The 24,573-nt window shown below is 39.0% G+C and overlaps 1 protein-coding gene across 11 annotated transcripts in view; it reads left to right on the forward strand.

Moving 5' to 3' along the window:
* The window catches only part of HERC1 (HECT and RLD domain containing E3 ubiquitin protein ligase family member 1), a 193,038-nt gene that overhangs the window by 33,156 nt on the left and 135,309 nt on the right, over window positions 1-24,573 (forward strand). For all 11 annotated transcript variants that reach the window (XM_059698824.1, XM_059698814.1, XM_059698883.1 and 8 more), the window contains exons 3-10: window positions 7,016-7,111; window positions 12,670-12,864; window positions 13,634-13,945; window positions 16,742-16,838; window positions 17,408-17,551; window positions 18,476-18,603; window positions 22,651-22,795; window positions 22,898-23,069. In XM_059698824.1, coding sequence (XP_059554807.1) covers window positions 7,016-7,111; window positions 12,670-12,864; window positions 13,634-13,945; window positions 16,742-16,838; window positions 17,408-17,551; window positions 18,476-18,603; window positions 22,651-22,795; window positions 22,898-23,069 — 1,289 coding nt within the window. The remainder of the gene's footprint in view (window positions 1-7,015; window positions 7,112-12,669; window positions 12,865-13,633; window positions 13,946-16,741; window positions 16,839-17,407; window positions 17,552-18,475; window positions 18,604-22,650; window positions 22,796-22,897; window positions 23,070-24,573) is intronic.

The raw sequence follows: 24,573 nt of genomic DNA on the forward strand, positions 1-24,573 counted from the left end.
AATTTAGAATATAAAGACTGAAACATTTATAAACTGACTTAATTTCAATTGGGTTACATGGATCAGTCTTCTGGTGTCCTTTATTACCAAATATCAATTAACAAATTTAGTTAAAATAACTAAAAATTCCACTTATAAATTATGTACGTATATTTCAAGACTCCCTCCACCCTCCAAAAAAAGGTGGGAAGCTCTTAGATTAACAGGAATGTTTCATAAAAAACAATTGTGTTGACTTTGTTTTAAAACCAGAGCATTTAATTTTCACCTGGTTTACATTAAAATCAAGACAAAGAAAGCATACAGTTTTTTGTTCAATATATGAAAGTGTTGACAGGGTCCTATGATCTTCACCTGAAGTGGAAACTGAGAGCGGGAGATGCAATAATTTAAGTAACAACATTTCTTAAAGGAGTAACTATTCCTTTAAGAAAAGTTTGAGGGAACACATGTGAGAGGCAATTAGGCCTTGTTCTGTTTTCTTATTCAATATTTAAACTCATTTACTTGCACATCTATTTTTTTAATTTTCTGATCTTAATACTTTCTGGTAACATTCTCTAAATTTACACTGCTTTCAAACATGTAATGCCATTTAATGACCTGAAATAATGTATCTATTCATGGGCATGTGTTAGTATTTCTGGGAGAGTTGCTAAATTTTTCATTTTACAATCTATTTATTTTGCATTGCCTTGTTACAAAGAAAATATATTAATGATTGCACAATTTAGTTATCCTATATAATAAAAGCCTAATATGCAAATTGTCCACTCGACCAGGAGTTTGACCGGGAGTTCGACCAGGAAGTGGGGCTGGCTGGCCAACCACCCACGACCCCTCCCCCCCGGCCAGCCCCGCCCTGGCTGGCGGCAGCAGGCAGCTGGGGGAAGGGAGGCCCCGACTGGCAACCGGCAGCTGCTAGGGACCCTACTCGTGCACGAATTTTGTGCTCTGGGCCTCTAGTATGCTTATATGCTTGCTCATGGTGTATTTTCCTTCTTAAACAAAGTGCTAAATACCTTGAGTCAGAGTTTTCTTCCCCACCTTACTCTCTAAGGCCTTATCTACATTATTGCCCCTTAGTGGGAAGAGGGTGCCCCAGGAAACTAGATTGGTTTCTTCAGTATCTGTTTAGTCTCATTGTCTTTAGGTTTGTATGCATATTTGGCTATTAGTTTAAATTGGCCCTAAAGCTTAAGAAATATTTATAGTAAATATATTTACCTACCCCAGTGCTTGGCAAACTCATTAGTCAACAGAGCCAAATATCAACAGTACAACGATTGAAATTTATTTTGAGGGCCAATTTTTTTAAACTTAAACTATATAGGTAGGTACATTGTTATTAACTTAATTAGGGTACTCCTCAGTCTTAGGAAGAGCCACACTCAAGGGGCCAAAAAGCCGCATGTGGCTCGAGAGCCACAGTTTGCCAACCACAGACTTACCCAGTGTATTTTAATCTTCATTTAATTAACCTATAATAAACATTTTATTCCTTTTTGGCTTGTTTTATTTACTGCTTTCCAATACCTGCACTTAGGGAAGAGGCGAGGTAATCTTTGTTGAGTGCCTACTACCTACCAGGTGGTTTATGTGCACTGTCTCATTTATTTATCATGTTAATTTCTAAGATATTATTTATCCTTATCTTAAGGATGAAGAAACTGGCAATTATCCTAAATTTACACACCTACTTCTCAAAAGAACTAGAAGTATAATGTGTACTTTTGATTAAGCACTTATGGGCCAGGCAGTGTTAACTAATTCCTACTACAACCCTGAATGTCTGTAAAGCCCATGTTTTTTCTGCCTCCCTCCTCCCCCCATATATGTTAAATCAATTTATTTATTTATTTCCCTATGAAGGCCTACTTTTTTTTTTAAAATGAGCTGAAAGCATTTCCTACTTCTTCTTCTTTTTTTTTTAATATATTGATTTTTTTACAGAGAGGAAGGGAGAGGGATATAGAGTTAGAAACATCAATGAGAGAGAAACATCCATCAGCTGCCTCCTGCACACCCTCTACTGGGAATGTGCCCACAACCAAGGTTCATGCCCTTGACTGGAATTGAACCCAGGACCCTTCAGTCTGCAGGCCAATGCTCTATCCACTGAGCCAAACCAGTTAGGGCATGAAGGCCTACCTTAAAGTAGACTGAAAATACATTGTTTATTTTATGGCTGTATTTCTAGTTTCTCTCCACTTGGTCTCTTTCATTCATGGGCAAAATGTCAAATACACCTAGTCAGAAAGGTGTCTTTACTCACCAAGACTGTACCCTATAATATAACCTCTTGTTAGGACAAGGGCACCCCAGAAAACTAGATTGCTTTCCTCAGAATCCTGGATCTATTCTGGGGGAAGAATTTTGTTTTTGATTTAGTTTGGCTCTCCCAAAGTCACAACAGACCTACATTATATTGAATTTAATTAAATCTCAGATTGACTTTTTAGGGGAAAGACATGGTTGTTTAATTGAATTTTATATTCAGTATTTTTTCTTGCACAATAAGCAATAGAGTCTGATGCTCTTGGTCTCCAGAACCCATGTTTCTTACACTTTACAGTAGTGTCTGAGAACTCAGAAAATATCTAGAACCTTTCCTGGTACATTGGACCACAACTGAGCTGATCATCCCTGTCTTAAGTTTCTCTGCCCTTAAAAACTGGGATAAAATTTATCCCCAACCTAGATGTTAGAGGAAGAGACACTAACCATCAATTGAGTACTTGGCATAAGGATTAAAAAAATACAAGTTTAATCCATAAGTTGTATTTACTTGTGTGATTTTTAAATTCTGCTACCCATACACATAATAATTGTGTTTGAATGGGAGTGCACAAGATATTCATTAACTTAGATTTAAATAGAGAGTAGGGAAACAATGTCAATGTACATCTGTGAATTCTAAAAAAATATCAATAAACACATTGGACTTTGATGCCACTAGGTGTTTACTGAGCACTATGTGCCAAATACTGTTAGGCACTGGGTTAAAAAAATGAATAAGCTTTGTAATGTCCATGCCCTCAGCCAGCTCGCAGTTTAAGGAAAGAGAGATACATGGACATTTCCAATTAATGATAATGGATTGTACTAGAAGTCTGTACAGGGAGAAGGTGGTGAGATACAGGAGGAGAACTGGAGGGAAAGGGGCAGGAATTGACTTATGGTGGAGGAACCCCTGAGCTTAGTTGAAATGTAGGTAGAGTTTGGCTAAAAACATATATGTCAGTGAGGGGACTGGAGAATTTTTTAGATGAGAGGACCAGATTTCACAAAGTGATAGTGTGGAAGAGCAAGCCCTGGATGGATGGATGGGGTAGAATGGGTGAAATGAGGCTGCCAAGCGAGGCAGGGCCTTGTATCCCTTGCTTCTTGATCCTGTGGCTTCTTGATCCATTGAAACAATTTTAAGTAGAGTAAAACCAGATAGCAAGAAAATAAATGTATTCCATCCAGTCTTATGTTCTTGTCTTAATATCTTCTAAGGACAAATGTGAAAAAATAAAAGGTATTACATTATTTTTAATGGTAGGTATTTAAGAAGAAGGTAATTAAATGAAGACCTATGAAACCACTAGTTTGTTATTTTAATTTCTACTTTATCTCTGGACCATTGAACTTCCTATGGTATATTGTAATGTATATAGTTATACATTTAATGTACTATATTTTTCAAAATTTAATTTCTTTTAAAATGCCTAGGTATAGCCTTTTGTTGTTGTTTTTATATTATGCAGTATGTTTACAAAACACATAAGAATTCTGTATACAATGGGTTTTAGAGATCTCTGTAATCCTAGTTGACCGGGACTAGCCTCTCAACTATTTTGGGAAGAACAGAAAACAGTGACAGTCTCTGCAGACAATGTTTGAAGGATATTTTATTGGTTTCTTATTTTTAAATCTAGTAAGAATTTATTAAAGACTCCCTGTATTTTCTCTTCTTTCTCAGTGTACATGGTGCAAAATGCAATTAGTACTTACTATATGTTAGGAACTGTGTTAGGCGTGTTTTATACATAATTTCAGTTAATCCTCTCAACAGCCCTATATAATATAGGCATTATTTCTATCTAAGGCTAAGGGATCTTATCTTTCAACCACACAGTCAAAAAGTGATGGGAGTTTGGATTTAAACCCAGGTCTGTCTGTTATGAAAACTTTTATATAGTTTTTAACATTTTCCTCTATACTGTAGAAAAGCATAGAAAAGGTATTGATGGTACTGGTGCCAGCTCTTAGGAAGGTACAACATGCTGTTCCTCATCTGCTATTGGCTTGGTGATCACTAGAAGTGTTCTTTAAACAGTGGAGCCAAAGATTACAGTTTTTCCCAATTATGGAATTTGGAGAGGCTATGCCACAAAGTATTTGCTAATATAGCAACACCTGGGATGTCTAAGGATTAATTAATTTTGAACACTCAGCTTCTGGTATGACTCCAGACCTACAAGTGGCTCTCTAAAGCCTTACCACTCAAAGTGTGAACAGTAGACAGCAGCATTGGCATCAACGGGGAGCTTGTTAAGAAATACAGAATCTCAGGCTCCCATCTATATTTATTGAATTAGAATTTGTATTTTAACAAGATCTCTAAATAATTCATGTCTATTTTAAAATTTGAGAAGTGCCACCTTAAATAATTAAAAAGAAAAGTTGTTTTGGTAGCAGCAGGTTTGTACCTGATGACCCAGTGATAAATTAAATAGCCAACATGTTCATTTCTCTCATTACTTATTAATCATGTTGATTAAAATAATTTGAATTGATAAAAGCATAATCATTGAGTTGGATGAGATCTTACTGGGCATCCAGGCCAAACACTTCCACAATAGAGGATATACTTTTCAATGGTATATCTGCCTTGTGATCTTCTAGAAGATAAATATTTTTATAATACACTGTCCTTTGAAATAAATGCCACTGATGAAAATTTCAAAATTATAGGATTGGCAAATCAGAGAAAGAACTTGACATTTGTGATCTAAAGATTTAATAATATGTATGGGAATTTGAGGGAGCAATGAAGATTAAGTTCATTTTCTGGTTTATGATTTTTCAATGAGAGAATGATTTCTAGTCATAGCCTTTGGGCCCTATTGTGGAGAGTAGGCATTTAGTCCCAGAGAGGTACTATTGTTACCTGATTGGGTCTGGGCCTGGGGTAGGTCTCCGTTAGTGTGTAGATTCTTGACTTCATGTAGGAAAGATTTCACAATACGAGTCCAGGTGATTTTGAGAGTATGTTCATTAAAGCTGGAGACAGTGAAACAAAAGAAGGGCTTAAGGTAGGAAAAGCAATAGGAGAGGAAAAGTCAGAGAAAAGGGATCCTTGAAGACAGGTTCAGGGGGTCAGCCCGGATCAAGCTGCCATTGCCCACTGCTCCCCTGGTTGCAAGTCTTGTGGGGTCTCTTAAGAGTTTAGGAGAAAAACAGCAGAGATACAAGGCCTGGGAGTGCTGTTGCCAGAGTGAGCTGTGGCTTTTTTGTCTTGAGGCTTTTTACCTCTCTGGCCTGCCGGAATTCTAGGGAAGGTCTCAGGGAGAGTCTTAACAGAATATTCATTAGCTTTTCAGGTGTGTCTTTCAGTATGTTGATTCACCAAAGTGTGCATATAGAGGGCTCAGGGGTTATTTTCTGGTTAGTTTCAGTTTTAAAAGAACATCATTAAGAAGGTCATTGAAGAGGGGTGGGGACTGAGGCCCTTCTGTCCGAGGACAGTCTGGAACCGTGGTCAGCAAACTGTGGCTCACGAGCCACATGCGGCTCTTTGGCCCCTTGAATGTGGCTCTTCCTAAGCCTTAGGAGTACCCTAATTAAGTTAATAACAATGTACCTACCTATATAGTTTAAGTTTAAAAAATTTGGCTCTCAAAAGAAATTTCAATCGTCGTACTGTTGATATTTGGCTCTGTTGACTAATGAGTTTGCCGACCACTGGCTGGAATATGTAACCCATTTGCTCCTTAGTGTCCTTGGTTAGGGAAGATAAAACCTTGTGATTCATTAGCTAGCTGTACATTGCTCAGATTGTTTGGTCCTGTTTAATTATACTATCTTATTTTCCCTTATTCCACTTGTCAAGGAATCTCCTAGCTTTTTACTGTCCTTCCTCCAGCTGTACTAGAAAAAAAGATGCTTTGTTGCTGGTATAGTCAGTTAGCTACATGAACTGACTTTAGGACTTTAGTTGTGCTGAAACTAAAAAGGGAGGGCCAGACTTCCTGCTCTGGTCAGGGTCATCACTCAAGTTGGCTATGTTCTACTTGCCTGTATCCTTGGGGGCAGTTGGGCAAGGCAGCCCCAGAGGAGTAGAATATTTCCTGGGATCCCATTTACTGCGTTCTGAACACCCACAAAGAATGTGTAATTTGCAAAATTCTGCCTCTTTGGTTGTTTTTGGCTCAAGCCCTGTGACCCTTAGAACAAATCACTATTTAATAAGGTCATCAGTGAGGGAGTGGCACTTAATTTATGGTTTCACTCTATAGCCACATCCTATATAATAAAAGGGTAATATGCAAATTGACCCTAACAGCAAAACAACCACTGGACCAGTCACCATGAGGTGCACTGACCACCTCTTGGTCCCTTTCCCTGGCTGGCAGGCTCCGATTGCATGATGGCAACCTATGGCAGGGGTGGGGCTGGCGACTGGGCAGGAACAGTTGACCTCTCAGTCCCTTCCCCCCGGCCATCAGGCACCAATCACTCGATGGAGAACTGGTAACTAGGGATGGGTGGTGGTGAGGGGGCGGGGCTGGCTGCAGACAGCTGAGGAAGATGGCCTTGATCACAGGCCAGGCCTAGGGACCGTACCTGCGCACGAATTTCGTGTGCCAGGCCTCTAGTCTTTTATAACAGTTGATTTCATGACCTAATGTTCAGATTTGATCTTAATGCACATAATCATATAAACAGTTCTCAAATGTTTTTGTGGACTATTTAAGTGATTTTAATACATATGTCTCTTTTCTTCCTCACAATGTTTTAATTATAGGGTTCATCTGCTGATCGGAGTCAGTGGAGGGAGCCAACCAGAACATCTGATGGGTTGTGCTCGCTCTATGAGGCAGCTTTATGTCTCTTTGAAGAGGTAGGTAATAATCATGGCTTTTACATTACAAATTACTTTGTGTTAAAATGCTATTGCATGTATTTATCCTTTAAAAATTATCTGTTCTACCTCTGGAAAGGATGCAAAAGAAAATGACATCAATGATTATCTCTAGAAAAGGGATCTGGGGTGTCTGGCATCAGGGATAGGGAACATATTTTTCAGCGTATACCCTTTTATTCATTTTGAATTTTGAATTTTGTATCATATGAAGATAACTGTAATTTTATCAAAAGTAAAACAGATATAGAAAGACATACAAACAAATGTATAGTTTAATGATTTATCGTTTTTAAAAATCCTTCTAATCTGTATCCAGGTAAACGAATAAAACTTTTCTTTCATGTCCTGGCCATAACCCTTTTCCTCCTCACTTAAGTATCCACTGACTTTCAGAGTACAGATGCTCCTCAACTTATGATTGGGTTACGTCCCAATAAACCCCTTGTAAGTTTAAAATATCATTTAGTCAAAAGTGCACTTAATACACGTAACCTACCAAACATCATAGCCTAGCCTACGCTACTTTAAACATGTTCAGAACACTTACAGTTAGGCATAATCATCTCACCCAAAGCCTATTTTATAATAAAGTGTTGAATATCTCATTTAGTTTATTATGCATATCATTTCTGTACCATCTTAAAGTAAAAAAGTTTTAAATCAAGCCATTATAAATTGGAGACTGTTTGTAATCACTTCATTGCATTTCTTTATAGTTCTTTACAGGTGTACATCCTTAGACACTATGTATAGTCTTGCCCATTATTGTGGAATATTTAAGTGATTTTAATACATATGTCTCTCTTCTTCCCCTGGCCATTGCGCTCAGTGGTTAGAGCTTCAGCTTGTGAACTGAAGGGTCTGTTCATGGGTTGCAGGTTCGATCCCCGGTCCCGTGTGGGCTCGTGTGGGAGGCAACCAATCTATGTATTTTTCTCACATCAATGCTTTTCTCCCCTCTTCCCCCCCTTCCACTCTCTAAAAATCAATGGAAAAAATATTCTTGGGTAAGGATTAACAATAACAAAAAAAGTCTTGCACTGGCCAGTGTGGTTCAGTTGGTTGAGTGTCTTTCTGTGCAATAAAAGATGGCCAGTTTGATTCCCGGCCGGGGCACATACTCAGGTTGTGGATTCAATCCCCAGTTAGGGGTGTGCCTGAGGAGCTGATTGATGTTTCTCTCTCACATCGATGTTTCTCTCCTTCCCTCTTTCTCTAAAATCAATTAGAAAAAATTTTTTTTAAGTCTTAAATCTTTTTATCTATTGCTTCCCTCCATTTTTTTTTTTTTCCTTTTCTTTCATTGTATTTGTTCGGAAACCTGTTTTGTTTTTTTTTAGGCTGTAGAATTGCCTACAATCTGTATTTTGCTAATTACTCATAATCCAGTTCAGTAGGTCCTATGTATTTTCTGAAAGTTGACAGGTGGATCCAGAGCCTTGGGCAAAATTATATACATGGTGGTGTAATCTTCCATCAAGTTCTCTTTTTTTCGTGATATTAGCAGCCCTGATACTTCATGACTTATTCTATTAATTCATTTGTGGTTGGTTGCAAAATGGTGGTATTCTATCATTCCTCTTTCATTTACTAATTAGAATGTTTTCATAAAGAAATGATTCCTTTATTGACCACTTGGTTACTCTGCTATAGTTCATATAGAAAATGCAGAATAAATGCTTGATTTTTCCCCACCTGATTTTTTTATTAAACACTGATTTTTATTTTACTAGGTTTCAGTTTAATGACTCGATCTCCTGTCATCCTCCAAACTTGACCAATTGATTTCATTTGAAAAACATTATGAACTGATAGATTTAAACCTATTTGAGTTTCAGTCCATTGAATTATTATCTGTAGTGAAGCTTCTGTTGTTTCATCTTTGGTCTCTTCCCTCTATGGTTTTTGTGTAATGTTTTAAAAAAAAGGTTTCCCACTATGTTCCTCTTCCCAACTGTATCCTTTCTGTTGACGGTATTCTGTTAAATTTTTATTTCTTCTCAGCGTGGGTGCGCTGTCCTGTAAGGGGATATCAATTTTAAGAGTTCACAAGAGCTAGATTGCTCTAAGTTTTAAACTTTTCATCATGGACCCCTTGTACTTTCTGCCGTCAGAGAGAGCACAGCTCTTCTCAATTGCAACTGCTATTCTTAGCTTCTTGGTTCACTGTTCTTTCCAGTGGCTGCCTGATTGGTTGTTTTGGTTTCTTTCTTTCTTCCTTTTTTTTTTCTTTTCTTTTTTTCTGTTCTGAGGTCTGTCAGACACTCTGTTGCTTCCTCCTGCACAAATGTCATTACCACACAAATTTTATTTTGTGTTGGGTGGTGGTTTGTCTCCCCTACTTATATTTGGAGTTATTGGAACTGCCCTTGTTGCCTAGTTTTGTTATGAATGCTAAGCATGGTTTTGGAGTTTTGATTTACAGAGAGAGTTGAAGGGAGGGAGAGAGACAGAGAAAGAGAAACATCAATGTGAGAGAGACACATCGATTGGTTGTCTCCCTTACGTGGGGCAGGAATCAAGCCTGCAACCGAGGTACGTGCCCTTGACTGGAATCAAACCCATAACCCTTCTGTCTGCAGACCGATGCTCTAACCACTGAGCGAATTTTGCCTTCTAGTTGCTCTGTGTAGTGATCCAGAAGGTTTAGAAAACTATGTTGCTCCTGCTATTGTTATCTTCCCTGAATCCTACCTACCTCCTAGTTGTTTTCAAAAAACACATTTCTAAGCTCTGTGAGTAGACTTTTTTCTGCCTCCCTTCTCTTGCTTTGTTGGGGGTTGGCTATGATTTTTCTTTTAAGTCATATTATAGTAATACTAGTGGCCCGGTGCACGAATTCGTGCACATTGAAAGGAAATTAATTAGAAGAAATATTTTAATATTGCTATTCACCCTTTCTCTATAATAGAAGTGGACCAAATTCACGATCGACAATGACAGATTGAAACATACTCGTGTGGTTGGCGGCAGTGAGAGCTTTATATGTATCGCGCATGCACGAGTCAACGTTTATTTTTAAATTGCCAGTATACGTTATTTGTATCAGCCGGTTGGTCGGATGGTTGGACGGACGTACAGTCAGTCACTTAGCCTTTTTTATATATAGATATCTTTAGAAGAAATATTCTAACCCACTTGGACCCACCATCCTTTTATCTCCAGCAAAATTTCAGATCTTTTATTAGGGACTGGCAGCTTTCCCTTATACATATTTTGTATGTTCTCGGAACTGTCCTCATTGTTCACTGGAAAATATTTGTCTAGACACATATTATTCCATTGTAGATACTATTTAAAGATTCTGACTTAAATTATTCTATTTCCTTTATGTAATGGGTTGGTAATCAAATATATTGAGTATTGCAGATTTGTCTTTTATTGTTTCATTTGATTCAGGAAAAAAACTAAAAGGCAGACAACATATTGATAGCAGTCATAGTCAGAGTTAATATCTGTATTGTATGGAGTTCATACAAATCAGTAAAATCTATTAAGCTCCAATAAATAAATAAATAATAAAAAATAGATGGAAAAACTTCAGTTCTATTGATAATAAGGAAATGTAAGGTTAAAATGATGCATCTTCTTTTCCCCACTTAAGTTTGCACAAAAGAAAAAAGCACAATAATTATTATTGGTTTGGATGCAGTGAAAACTTGTACTCATATCACTCTATTTCTTGGTTGGGGTAACTGGGATGGCAGTCCTGGGTCCTTCAGTTTTGGTAGGGCTGGTAGGATGGGGAAGAAGCCTGGATTTTTAAAAAGCATTATGAATGGCAACAAACTTTACCATTATATTCAACACAAATGGTAAATAAGTCATGATTTTTATTTTATGTATATACTAGGGGCCCAGTGCGTGAATTCGTGCACCTTGAAAGGAACTGTGGGCCGCGAGGCTGTGGTGGGCATGGGGCAGGTCTTGGCCCATCCTCTGTGCCCCCATCCGGCCCCTCCTGCTGCAGCCCCTGGTCCCCTGTCTTCCGGCAGCCCTGCTCCCACCCGCTGACAGGGGGTGAAGCCCTCATGGGTGATTGGGGCTGGCAGCCGCCGCTTGCACCTGCTGATGGCGCCAGCAGCGGGTGCGAGCGGTGGCTCCAGTGCCTACAGTGGGTGCGAGCTGGTCTGTCACCAGCAGTGGGTGTGAAAGGTGGCTACTGGCCCTTATCGCCTCTCAGGAGCAGGGGAAGGTAGAGAAGCCCTGAGGGGTGACTGGGGTCAGCAGCTGCTGCTCACATCCGCTGATGGTGTAGAACAATTTGGGCCATCGTCAGGCACCAGCAGCGGGTGCGAGCGGGGCCAGCGCAGGCAGCAGGTGTGAGCGCCAGGTGATACCACGGCGCATGGGAGCAAAGAATTTTCAGTAACCACAAACACCCGCCATGTTCCATGCACGCCCCCTGGTGGTTAGTGCATGTCATAGCGACCAGTTGTTCTGCCGTTCAGCCTATTTGCATATTAGCCTTTTATTATATAGGATTATATAGGATGTGTATACTGTATGTGTGACTATTGAATTGCTCTGGACTATTACTGTTTTTAGGGTAGCCCTAGTGATATAATAATGTGCTGTTTTGGAAAGCAGTTTAGTATATAGTATGTGTCAAGAATCATAAGATTGTTATTATTTTTTTTATGTAGTAGTCCCATTTCTGAGTTTTCTCTAGGTCTACTGAGGAAGTAATAAAAATGTCATAACAAATATATTAAAAATAGCTTATATTACAAATAAGTAGGAAGAATCTAAATGACCAGTAAAAGGAAAATAGTTAAATACATTGTGATTTTTATATTAGATGGAATATTATCAGTTCAGTTAGGAAGAGTAGGTAGAAATATGGAAATTTTTGCATGAGTTTTATATCATTACCTTTTTTTTTTTTTTAATCCTCACCTGAGGATATTTGTCCATTGATTTTTAGAGAGAGTGGAAGAGAGAGGGAAAGACAGAGAGAAATATCAATGTGAAAGAAACACATCAGTTGGTTGCCTCCTGCACGAGCCTCAACCAGGGCCCGGGCCAAGGAGGAGCCTGCAACTGAGGTATGTGCCCTTGATCAGAATTGAACCCAGGACCCTTTGAAGAAAGCTCTATCCACTGAGCCAAACTTGCTGGGGGCGGTATCATCACTTTTATATATCCACTGTGATAACTGTTAAAGAACATAAAATTCTGGAAGGACATATGTAAAAAAAAGAACATTTATTGTATTATGGTGAGGGGATTATCAGTGGTTTTTTCCTACTTTGGTAAGCTCTGTTTTCCTATAATGCTGTTGTATGCAATAATAAAATTTTTAGTTAAAAAAGTTTGCTTGTGTATCTCCATCTCCTCATTTTTGTCATTTTTATTTGTATCTTTTAGTGGTTTATTCTATAGTAGTACATAGTCTAGCCATCTGTGCTTAAGAATGGATGAGTTGTTAGGTTATTTGAGCAGTTGGGAGTTTTAGAAGAAGGAAAGTTAACAGTAAAATGTCTAATTTAAAAATATTTTGACAATTCATTGTATGTTTTTAATTTTAATAGGTTTGCAGAATGGCTTCTGATTACTCAAGAACATGTGCTAGCCCAGATAGCATTCAGACTGGTGATGCTCCCATTGTCTCAGAAACCTGTGAGGTTTATGTTTGGGGGAGCAATAGCAGCCATCAGTTGGTAGAAGGCACACAGGAGAAAATATTACAGCCCAAACTGGCTCCCAGTTTCTCCGATGCTCAGACCGTGAGTTACCTGCATACCTTACGGATTGGTAGATGACAGGGTTTGCTTTAAATAATGTTAAGAGTGTTTTTTAAATTGAGTGAAGATTCTTGATTGTTTCTTATCTCTGTTGTTTCTATATCATACTGTGTCAGTTTTTTCATTTTAATAGAAAAAATATTTTTAGTCCCCCATTTCCCTAATGCTGTTCCCAAGTTTTAAAAAATTAAGTTGGGATCTGGATTTTTAAAGAGTTATGAGTGGCAACATACTTACCATTATATTCAACATAAGTGGTAATACTAAATAAAAACTGGAATTTTCCCTTTAGCAGATAGGCATTTCATTTTTCTATGATGGTCACTTTTTTACATTTGTAACTACCGTTAGCCAAGCTGGATGTTCTATTTTATTATTTTCATTAAGACATTTTAAAATGAATTTAGAATATATATGGTTCTATAATGGACCCTAAGAAATTTATAGGAACATTTTATTTTTTATCCTTTAAGAAACACCATTTTACTTTGTTGTTTCATTGAACCATGACCAGGTAAATAACCTGGAAAGATAAATATATGTTAATCTGAGCACAACAAAGGTAATGTGAAAAGGCCATTAATGGGTTTCTTAATTTTCTATTTACTTTTCAATCACTATGAAGATCCATGCCCTAGTTGGCTTTAAAAGACTGCTTTTGAGCCTCTTTGGTAAAAAACAGCCTTAAATGTTAACACATTGTTTCTAACAGAAGCATTTTATATTTACATTTCTATTTGTTTGCTTATAGATTGAAGCTGGACAATACTGCACTTTTGTCATTTCTACGGATGGCTCTGTCAGAGCTTGTGGTAAAGGCAGCTATGGGAGACTGGGCCTTGGAGATTCTAATAATCAGTCTACCTTAAAAAAGTTAACATTTGAGCCTCACAGGTCCATTAAAAAGGTTTCATCTTCCAAAGGATCTGATGGTCACACTTTAGCTTTTACCACAGAAGGAGAAGTCTTCAGTTGGGGAGATGGTGATTATGGGAAACTGGGACATGGAAATAGTTCAACACAGAAATATCCCAAGCTTATTCAGGGCCCTCTTCAAGGAAAGGTATGTGTTTTCTTTTTTAACTTAAAAAAATAATTAGATGCACTGGGGCTATCTTTCAGATTTTGTTGTGTTCCTTCTGAAGTTGCATTCCCCCCAGCTCTTTGGCTTGTCTTTTGTATAATTCTTTTATGATTTACCAAACATTTTCACATATATTATTTAATTTTAATTCTTATATAACCTTATTCAGGTAGTTTTTCTCATTTCACAGGTAAGGGAACTGAATATGGGGCTCTAAGGAATTTCAGGCCCTTGCTCTCATGGAGCTTTAATCTGTGGGATAAAGATAATAAATAAGTAAACAAACAGATAAAATAATTTCAAATAATAGTAAAGGAAAATTGAGTAATGTAATAGATACTAACTTGGGTGAGGTGTGTGATATTAGATAATTAGGTCAGAGTTCTCTTGGAGGAAGTAGCATCTTAACAGAAACTTACTTGAGGCTTTTTTTCCCCCCAGGGTCTGCAGTTTTATTAGGTCCCCAAATTATGTGCTGTCATAGTTACAATATCCCTAGTTTCTGCTTTATGCATCTTAAATCCATCCTAAAAGTTTAATAAGAAAAGCTTGCTTTTATGAAAATAATATTGAAATTATCATTTCATAGGTTTACTTTTTCTGATCTCTGAGTTTGTTTTTTTTGTAAAAAAAAAAAAAAAGATTTTGTTTCATACTTTACAAGAAACATTATATATACAAATCCTGCAGTATAAAATGATTCACATTTTAAATAAATTCATTTTCAGAAAGATTTAAAACAGCATTTGTAACTAAGAATTTTGAGAGAAAATATTTTTCAAAATTATTTCAAATATATAGTATATTTATATATATATTTTTGTACATTTTTAAAATTTTTTATTTTATTGTTTAAAGTATCATATATAATATTACATATGTCTCCGTTTTCCCCCATTGATCTCCCCCTGGCCACCACCGCCCCACGCCTCCCCCCCCCCCCCATGTCCTTACCCCTTTAGTGTCTGTGTCCATTGTTTATGCTATATGCATGCATACAAGTCCTTTGGTTGATCTCTTACCGCCCGCCCCTCCAACCCTCCCCTGCCTTCCCACTGAAATTTGACATGAGGCTTTTGAAGTGGCTAAGTAACTTGCCCAAGGTCACACAAAAATAAACACTAAACCTAAATCTCCTTCCTTAGTATATAATTATATGCATTTATATGGGTCTCACCATTTTAAAATTGTATTCTTTCCATGAAAGTTTCCTCACATAGAAATCTCTTAATGTTTAAGTTTCAATTTTTTTGTTGTTGTTGTTAATCCTCACCGGAGGATATTTTTCCATTGATTTTTTAGAGAGAGTGGAAGGGATGGGGAGAGACAGAGTGAGAGAAACATCGATGTGAGAGAGACACATGGATTGATTGCCTCCCACCCACACCCTGACCAGGGCTAGGGGTTGAGCCTGCAACCTAGGTACGAGCCCTTGACTGGAATCGAACCTGAGACCCTTCAGTCCACAGATGGACAGTATATCTGCTGAGCCAAACTGGCTAGGGCTAAGTTTTAATTTTATATCTGAATTACATGTAGGACACTTTTCCTTCATGGGAGGTTGGTTGACAAGGTTGGCTAATCGAATGAATTTTAGTTTAATGTAACTTTCAGTAGTTTAATTTAGACATCAACCCCCAAGCAGTGACCTTTGGAATATTCCACTTGACAATATCAGGGGATACTTGATAAGATGTTGCATATAGGGCTCTAAGGAACTTCAGATAAACACTATTTGAAGTTGTATATTCCTAGTCTTTGTACCTCCTTTCTTCCTTAATTATAATTTTTTTAAATTAGTTCTAATTTTTTATATTAGACAAACTAGAAATTGAAAAGATATGGAGTTATTGGTGTAGATTTTTTTCCTGTGTATCTTTATTAAGTAGTCAGTGATTTTGATCAGTGTTAGAAGGTATGAGTGGTCCCCAAAATATATTGGTATATGCCTTTATTCCCCTAATTTTTACTCACCAAGTTTTTACCCTACTGTCAGGAGTTTCATTAATGTAAGCTTATATATTGCTTAGATCTTTCTGCATTGGTAATAGTGTGTTTTTGAGAGTTATTCCTATTATATAATGAGTTTTATTTGATTAGCCAGGATTGGAGGTTTTATTTTAATGGTTTATTTAAACTTTTTTTTTTTATTGTTCCATTAGTGTTTAGCCCTGTCTAACTCTTTGAGTAAAGACTTGAGTAGTGATATAATATTCTTTTTTTTTAGAAAAATATATATTTTATTGATTTTTACAGAGAGGAAGGGAGAGGGATAGAGAGCTAGAAACATTGATGAGAGAGAAGCATCGACCAGCTGCCTCCTGCACACCCCCCACTGGGGATGTGCCCGCAACCAAGGTACATGCCCCTGACCGGAATCGAACCCGGGACCCTTCAGTTCCCAGGCCGACGCTCTATCCACTGAGCCAAACCGGCGAGGGCATGATATAATATTCTTGCAAGTAATTGATTGATATATTTGGGGTTGGGGGAGTTGCTAGCTTTTACACTGCCTTTGTGTGAATTGAATTAAGAAAAATTGTCCTCTCCTTTGGGTGGAAACCAGGGTTTGTGGCCTGGCCAATGTAGAGCATATAGCCATTGCTCTAAAATACATAACGTATTTCAGCACCTTCTTGACCCTTTAGCCAGGCAGCCTTGTCCTGGATGAGTTGTGAATATCAGTATCTTTGAAGTCTCTTCATATGGGGTCAAATATGAACTATATGTTTTTTCATCTTCATGTTCATCAAATTCACTTTGTGTGCAATGCAGGTAGTTGTTTGTGTGTCGGCTGGGTACAGACATAGCGCTGCTGTAACAGAGGATGGCGAATTGTACACATGGGGTGAAGGAGACTTTGGAAGATTAGGTAACATTTTTTATTGAAATTATTCTCATAGAAAAATAGAAATGATGATGGTTATTGAGTGAGACTAGAATTAATAGGCCAAAGACTGTAATTTATTTTGTTATTTTTTTAAGTTCAGAGGAAGATAAATTTATATACAGAATACCTAGATTTTGGTGCTAAAATTTGAAAATGTAATGAAATCTATCAAGTATTTACTGAGTGTATACTATGAGCAGGCACTGTAGGATTTCAGTGATAAGAAAGATACCATCATGATCTTGGTGTGTATAATTTAGTGGGAAGGGAAAACAAATCAATATGAGCATGATACTAGACAGCATTTGACAAAGTGCTATGAGAGGAGCATAAATAGAATGTCCTAATGAGTCATTGGCAGACTGGGTGACACAGTTTGGGAGTTGTCCAGAAGATTTGATGAGAGAAGATGATAGAAATGATTCTGTTTTTCATATTTATCTGTACTTAAAAATGCATCAGTTCTATTAATTTGTAATGTGTATTCCAGCTGTGAAGTAATAGCCAAAAGAAGAAGAGTTAACATTTCTTTTTTGTTGTGTTTTACCAAGGTCACGGTGACAGTAATAGCCGTAACATTCCAACATTAGTAAAAGACATTAGCAATGTAGGAGAAGTTTCTTGTGGCAGTTCACATACTATTGCTTTATCTAAAGATGGGAGAACTGTATGGTCGTTTGGAGGAGGAGACAATGGTATGTAAATATTTATTGGTTGATTACTTTGGCCTTTTTTCCTGAGATGTTTAAAAATTATTTTTCAGTTGTACATGTCTATTGTAGAAAAACCAAATACTGATGGCAGAAATTAAAAAACCTAAAATGAATTGTTTCTACAAATGTTGCTATAACTATTGTTAAAACTGGTAGATAGACATCTAAATATGTATGCATTTACACAAATTTGTACATACTATATATTGCTGCACAGATGTCTTTTAAAAACCAAAGCAGGCCTATCTTTACGTAGATATTATTTAATAACCTGCTGGTTTTTATCTAACAGTATTTTATGAATATCTTTCTATGTCAACAAGCATGGCTCTACATTTTTCTTTTAAATGGCTCAAAGTGTTCTTTCATGCGATTGTAGCACAACTGATAAAACTAGTTTATTGTTGAGTAGAGAGTTTACATTTTTTTCCCCAGTATTAAAAACAGTACAATGAATGACTAAATCTTTGTCCATTTTACTTAGTCACTCCTGTCAGCAATGTGAGAATGCCCCTTTCCCCATATTCTTTAATACCCCACTAGGTATTAAAGTAAGATAATTTAAAACATTATTTCAGTAGTGAAAATAATATTTTAATTGCATTTCTTTGGTTCTTAGTAAGGTTGAATATATGTTAGCCATTTGTTTTTCTTCTTTAGTGATTTGCCAAGTTTTCTAGTTCATGAACTATTAAATCTTTTCAAAAATTAAAAACAATTATTTCATATGCACTCTAATATAGGAGCTATTTAGTATATCAGCAATTTTGAAGTTAGAAATATCACTATAAAAGGAGAGAAAAACAGAAAAAATAATTGTCTATATCTAACTTAAGGTGGTTTTAATTGCAAGAATAGAGGTTCTTTAAAACAAATTATTTAACTTGAGTGTGTTTGTTTTCATAGGCAAACTTGGCCATGGTGATACGAACAGGGTGTATAAACCTAAAATTATTGAAGCTTTACAAGGAATGTTCATACGCAAAGTTTGTGCTGGGAGCCAGTCTTCACTTTCTTTGACATCAACAGGGCAGGTAAGACTAAGGGATGAGCATGAAGGCTTAGATCATTTCCTAAAACTAGGTGACTAAAAAGTAATTTAAATTTTAAAGTTAAAAAATACATTTAAAACATATGTATTTTCTCCTGTTTGAAGTACAGTATCTGAGAAGGAATCAGATTTTTTGAACTGGCCTGTGTGACCCAGGTAAACCTGCCCTTAGCCCTGTTTCATTGTATTAAGATGGTTTTGTAAAACCTTTTACCACTTAAGTGTTTTCCTAAAAATCATGGATAGTGGGGGAAAGAGAGACTAGCTCTTGCTGGAACCAGTGATATGAACTAACTAACAAAGCAAGAAGGTGATCAAAAGAGAGGGTAAGGAGAACATTTTCATACGTAAAATAATCTGAGAGGTTTAGGTGTCCTGAGAAAGGGTTAGTCAGGCTTAGGATAGTCAGAATTTTACAAGCTCTTTATAAACTTTTGAACTTATACATGAGTATCTTGACTTCCCTTTGTTTGTTTGTGATGGAAAGGGTCCTGGTATGGTGATAGACTGACAGTAATTTCCTGCTTACATTCATCAGCAATGACTGTGGAAAAGGGAGCTAACCACACATTCTCTCACATATAGGAATCCCTTATGTGCCAGGTAGTGTTATAAAAATGTTTTCTAACTATATCAAAAGGCAGATAAGCAGCAAAGTGGAAATTAACATATAACTAAAAAAATTTTTTTTGAGAGACTTGAATGCCTTGTGTCCTAAAATACCTACCTCATGCCCTGGCCGGTTAGCTCAGTTGGTTAGAACGTCATCCCCTTACACCAAGGTTGCAGGCTCTGTCCCCAGTCAGGACACATATAAGAATCAACCAATCTACACTAATAAAAGAAAAAGATGCAAATTGACCATACCTTTGTGATGCCCACCAGCCAATCAGGAGTGAGCATACAAATTAACCTCATCGCCTCTGGGGAGACTGACAGCAGAGAGGAAGCAGCTCCCAGCACAGCACGGCCTGCTTGGCCATCGCTGCGGCGACCCAGGAGCAGGCAAGCATGGCCTGTAGGCAGCACCCAGGACAGCCTGCTTGGCCGTCGCTGCAGTGTGGAGCAGGCAGGCCCCGCAGAGAGCAGAGAACCATGAGGAGCGGGCCTAAGGCATCAGTAGCACATCCCCTGAGGGCTCACGGATTGGAGAGGGTGCAGGTCAGGCTGAGGGAAACACACACACACACACACACACACACACACACACACACACACACGCACTAATTTCGTGCACCGTGCCCCTAGTGAGTACATAAATAAGTGGAGCAACAGATCTATTTTTCTTTCTCTTTCTCTCTCTCTCTCTCTCTCTCTCTCTCTCTCTCTCTCTCTCCCTCCCTCGCTCCCTCCCTCCCTCCCTCTCCTCCTCTCTCTCCCTTCCCTTCTCCCCCTCTCCCCTCTCTTCTCTTCTTCTCTCTTCAACCCTCCTCTCCCTCTTTCTCTCTAAAAAAAATCAATCAATAAACTAAAAAAATCTACCTCAAACTATCACCTTGTACTTCACTACATTAGTTATCCTATCTAATAATGAAGGAATATGCTAATTGACCCTCACGCTGTTGCAAAGATGGTGGCACCCACAGCCAATAAGGAGGGAATATGCTAATTGACTGCCACACCACAAAAAGATGGTGGTGCCCACAGCCACAAGATGGCGGTGCCCAGTCCCCTCAGCCCCGAGCTGCCCAGGGCCAGCTCGAGGTGCAGGCAAGCCTCGGATGGTGGCTGCCCAAGGCTCAGGTAACCAGGGCCGACTGAGGCTTGTGCTGCTGGCAGTGGCAGCAGCAGAGGTGTGATGGGGGTGTTGCCTTCCCCTGATCACCGGGGCGCCTCCCGCCCTGAGGGCTCCTGGACTGTGAGAGGGGGCAGGCTGGGCTGAGGGACCGCCCCCCTCCAGTGCATGAATTTCCATGCACCGGGCCTCTAGTTTGTTATAATGCTGGTTGCTACCTTAAAACTTAAAACTTCTGTTTTACATCTTTCTCACTGAGAGTTTTGTGCTAAGAATCAATGAATTGAAGCCAGAAGATGCTCATTTATTTGTTGTATAACCACAGACAAATCACCGACCTCCCTTGAGTATCAATGCTTCTTTTGCAAGAGAGGGGTAATAGTTTCTGCTTTGCTTACAAATGATCATAAACAACAATTATTTGAATGGAAAGTTTCTATAAACCAAGAAGTACTGTTTAACTACTAGTCGCTAATCCTCCTATATAATAAAAGCCTAATATGCTAAGTGTCTGGTTGTTCGGTCGTCCGTTCAACTAATCAAAGTGTAATATGCTGATATGCTAAGGCCGCTCAACCGCTTGCTCTGACGTGCACTGACTACCAGGGGTTAGACGCTCCAACCGGTAGGTTAGCTTGCTGCTGGTGTCTGGCCGATCAGGACGGAGTGAGATGGGCCGGACATGCCCTGGAGCCCCTCTGTGGTCCATCCCTGGTTGGCCAACCTCCCGCATCCCGCCCCGGCCCTGATCGTGCACTGGTGGGGTCCCTCGGCCTGGCCTGCACCCTCTTGCGATCTGGGACGCCTCATGGGATGTCAGAGAGCCAGTTTTGGGCTGATCCCACAGGCCAGGCCGAGGGACCCCACTGGTGCACGAATTTGTGCCCCGGGCCTCTAGTAATATAATAATAGTGATAAATTCAGTACATTAAATTCCAAAGAAAAGTGTAAATTATTTGCACTATGAGTACACTAAGTTATGTGAAGTCAAATACATAAACTGAGAAAAAAATAAAGTGAGAGAGATACTTTTGAATGGTAAGGGTAGTTCTGTTTACCATTATACTACTTGCTGAGTATGAAATGAATATCTACTTTTTCCTTGGTTCATCTCAGTCCCTTAGGCCTCTTCAGTACTAACTCACCACCATATTAAGTATGATTCTTGTGTTGAAAAATACAGTATGTATGCAAGCCAAGTAGTTCTTCATCTTGTGTTCAAGCAAAGGAATACTGCAGTAGCAAAACTTAGCTATGTGAGTCTTTTTTTGGGGGGGTGGGGCACAGGCACGGCTGTGCTCCTGAGAGGGAGAGCACGAGCTGTGTGGGTCTTAATGAGTGACAGTATTATATTGTATTTGAATGATTTAGGAGGTTTTCAATGACATTGGCTATATATTTTATCAATTTATTTATCTTTAGTTCCTAATCCCTCCTAACAAGCCTTTCTTGTACTGGAATTATGTGGCATTCTATACTTAAATAAGTTTTCTGGCAACTGGTACAAGTATTTGCTCTTCATTTTTTTGTTGAAGAGGTTTAACCTCTCAGTAGTCTTTCCTGAAATAATTGCAAGACAAAATAATTCCCAAACTTGATGGCACAAATATAAGAGTCTATAAGACCCATTGAAAGAAAAGAAGTTGTTCGGTTTGCTGATTATTTTGATTTTGGGTTGCCACATTGGCAGTCGTTTATTCTTTTATATTCCATATTTTTCACCTCATATTTCCCTCAAACATCTTTAATCAGTATTAGTCAAAAATAAAGATGTTTGTTTCACATGATCCTCTTTCTAAGTGGTAATTAAAATTGTTATCACAATGAGATAAGGTATTTTTCAACTAAATCATAAATGGCAGTTTTATGATTTATAGATTTTTTTTTATATGATCACACCTTGGTCTAGTCAACACAATAATATTTGTTGGGACTTTCAATGTGAGAAACATGTAAAGGAGAAGTTTTAAGATAGCAACAGTATTTCTAAGCTACTAAGCTTGGGCAAATATAACACAATGCAAGCCAATAAGTAGCTTTGGCAGAATCTCTCAGAAGATCATTCTATGTTTTTTTTATGACAAATTATTTTTCTTTCAGCTCAGGTTTTTGTCTGCCTGTATAATGAACTTTTAAAAACAGCAAAATTACTATAAGCATCTTTAAAAGAATCAAAACAATAAATACTATTTTTAACAATAAAGTTATTATTTAGTATTAAACCACACTGTTCTTTATGATATTTATTCCTAATTTCTCAGGTTATTATGTGTAGTGTATTTCTATTTGTTTCAGGTCTATGCTTGGGGCTGTGGAGCTTGTCTAGGTTGTGGTTCTTCAGAAGCTACAGCTTTGAGACCCAAGCTTATTGAAGAACTGGCTGCCACCAGAATAGTTGATATTTCTATTGGAGACAGTCATTGTTTGGCTCTTTCTCATGGTAAAGTCATTTGTTTTTAAGAAATAGTATTAACTATCACCTTCCACAAATACATTACATTTAAATTGGGCTTTTCTTTTGTTCTTTGTGTTTTGTTTTTAGATAATGAAGTTTATGCCTGGGGCAATAACTCAATGGGGCAGTGTGGACAAGGAAATTCCACAGGTCCTATTACTAAACCAAAGAAAGTGAGTGGCTTAGATGGCATAGCTATTCAGCAGATCTCTGCTGGAACATCACATAGTCTGGCATGGACTGCTCTTCCTAGAGACAGGTAAGAGTGGCCACATTTAAAAAATTTTGTGTTTTAATAACAGTAGAAGTAAAATCAGAAATAATTGTGCTTTGTTTATAAAATACCCTTCTGAACATTTTTAGTATTGTTTTTTTATTATTGTAAGTTGACATTAGATTTCTTTCCATTTGAATATTGGGGTTAGATATGTTTTATAACATGAGGTTATCCCTGTATCCTATCTAATAAAAGAGAAAAATGGTAATTGGCGTACGACGATACCCTTTTCATTGGCTACTCAGGGCTATATGCAAATTAACTGCCAACTATGATTGGCAGTTAACTGCCAACTAAGATTGGCAGTTAACTGCCAACAAGATGGCGGCTAATTTGCATATGTAGGCATAATGCAGGGAGGCGAAAGGGAAAGCAGGAAGAAGCCCCCTGCCACTGACAGTGATCAGAAACCCAGGGGGGAGCTAAGAGCTGGGGGGCAGGGCAAAGGCGGCCCCCAGCCACGATCGGAGAATCAGGCGCCTTTTCCACCCTGGCCAGTGACAGCAGGAAGTAGGGGTGGAGCCAGAGATGGGAGCTGGGCACGGTCGAAGCTGGCAGTCCCGGGAGCTAGGGGTCCCTTGCCTGGGCCTAAAGCGGAGCCCACAATCGTGGGGCCGCTGCAGCTGTGGGTCCCCGCTGCCCGGGCCGGACGCCTAGGCCAGAGGCTTTAGGCCTGGGCAGGGGTGGAGCCTGCAACCATGGGGAGCTGGGGGTCCCCTGCCCAGGCCTGACACCTCTGCCGGAGGCCTCAGGCCTGGTCAAGGGGCCGATCCGGTGATTGGTGATCGGAGGGTGATGAGGGTCAACTCCTCTGGCCGAGCCATCAGGCCTGGGTGGGGGGCGGAGCTGGGGATTGGGGGGATATGATGGTCCCCTTGCCCAGGCCTGAAGCCTGGGTCAGAGGCATCAGGCTTGGGTGGGGGGTGGAGCCAGCGATCAGAGGGAGATGGGGGTCCCCTGCCCAGGCATGATTCCTGGGCCAGAGGCCTCAGGCTTGGGCGCGGGCCAGAGTCAGTGATCAGGGGGAGATGGGGGTCCCCTGTCCAAGCCTGACACCTCTGGCGGAGGCGTCAGGCCTGGGCAAGGGGCCGATCCTGCGATTGGAGGGTGATGGGGGTCAATGCCTGAGGGCTCCCAGTATGTGAGAGGGGGCAGGCTGGGGGGGGAGTGTCCCCCCAACACACACCCAGTGCACGAATTTTGTGCACCGGGCCCCTAGTTTAAGATATTTTCGTAATTTGTCTTCTAAACATTTTGAATTTCTTCTGTGTCCAGATAATGATTAAAAAAAAATGTTTTATTTCAGAGAGAGGAAGGGAGAGAAATAGAAACATCAGTGATGAGAGATAATCACTGATCGACTGCCTCCTGCACACCCCCTACTGGGGATAGAGCCCACAACCTGGGCATGTGCCCTGACCTGTTAGTGAACCATGACCCCCTGGTTCATGGGTTAATGCTCAACCATTGAGTCACACTGGCCGGG

This window comes from Myotis daubentonii, chromosome 1 (genome assembly GCF_963259705.1).
Source record: "Myotis daubentonii chromosome 1, mMyoDau2.1, whole genome shotgun sequence".
Lineage (NCBI taxonomy): Eukaryota > Metazoa > Chordata > Mammalia > Chiroptera > Vespertilionidae > Myotis > Myotis daubentonii.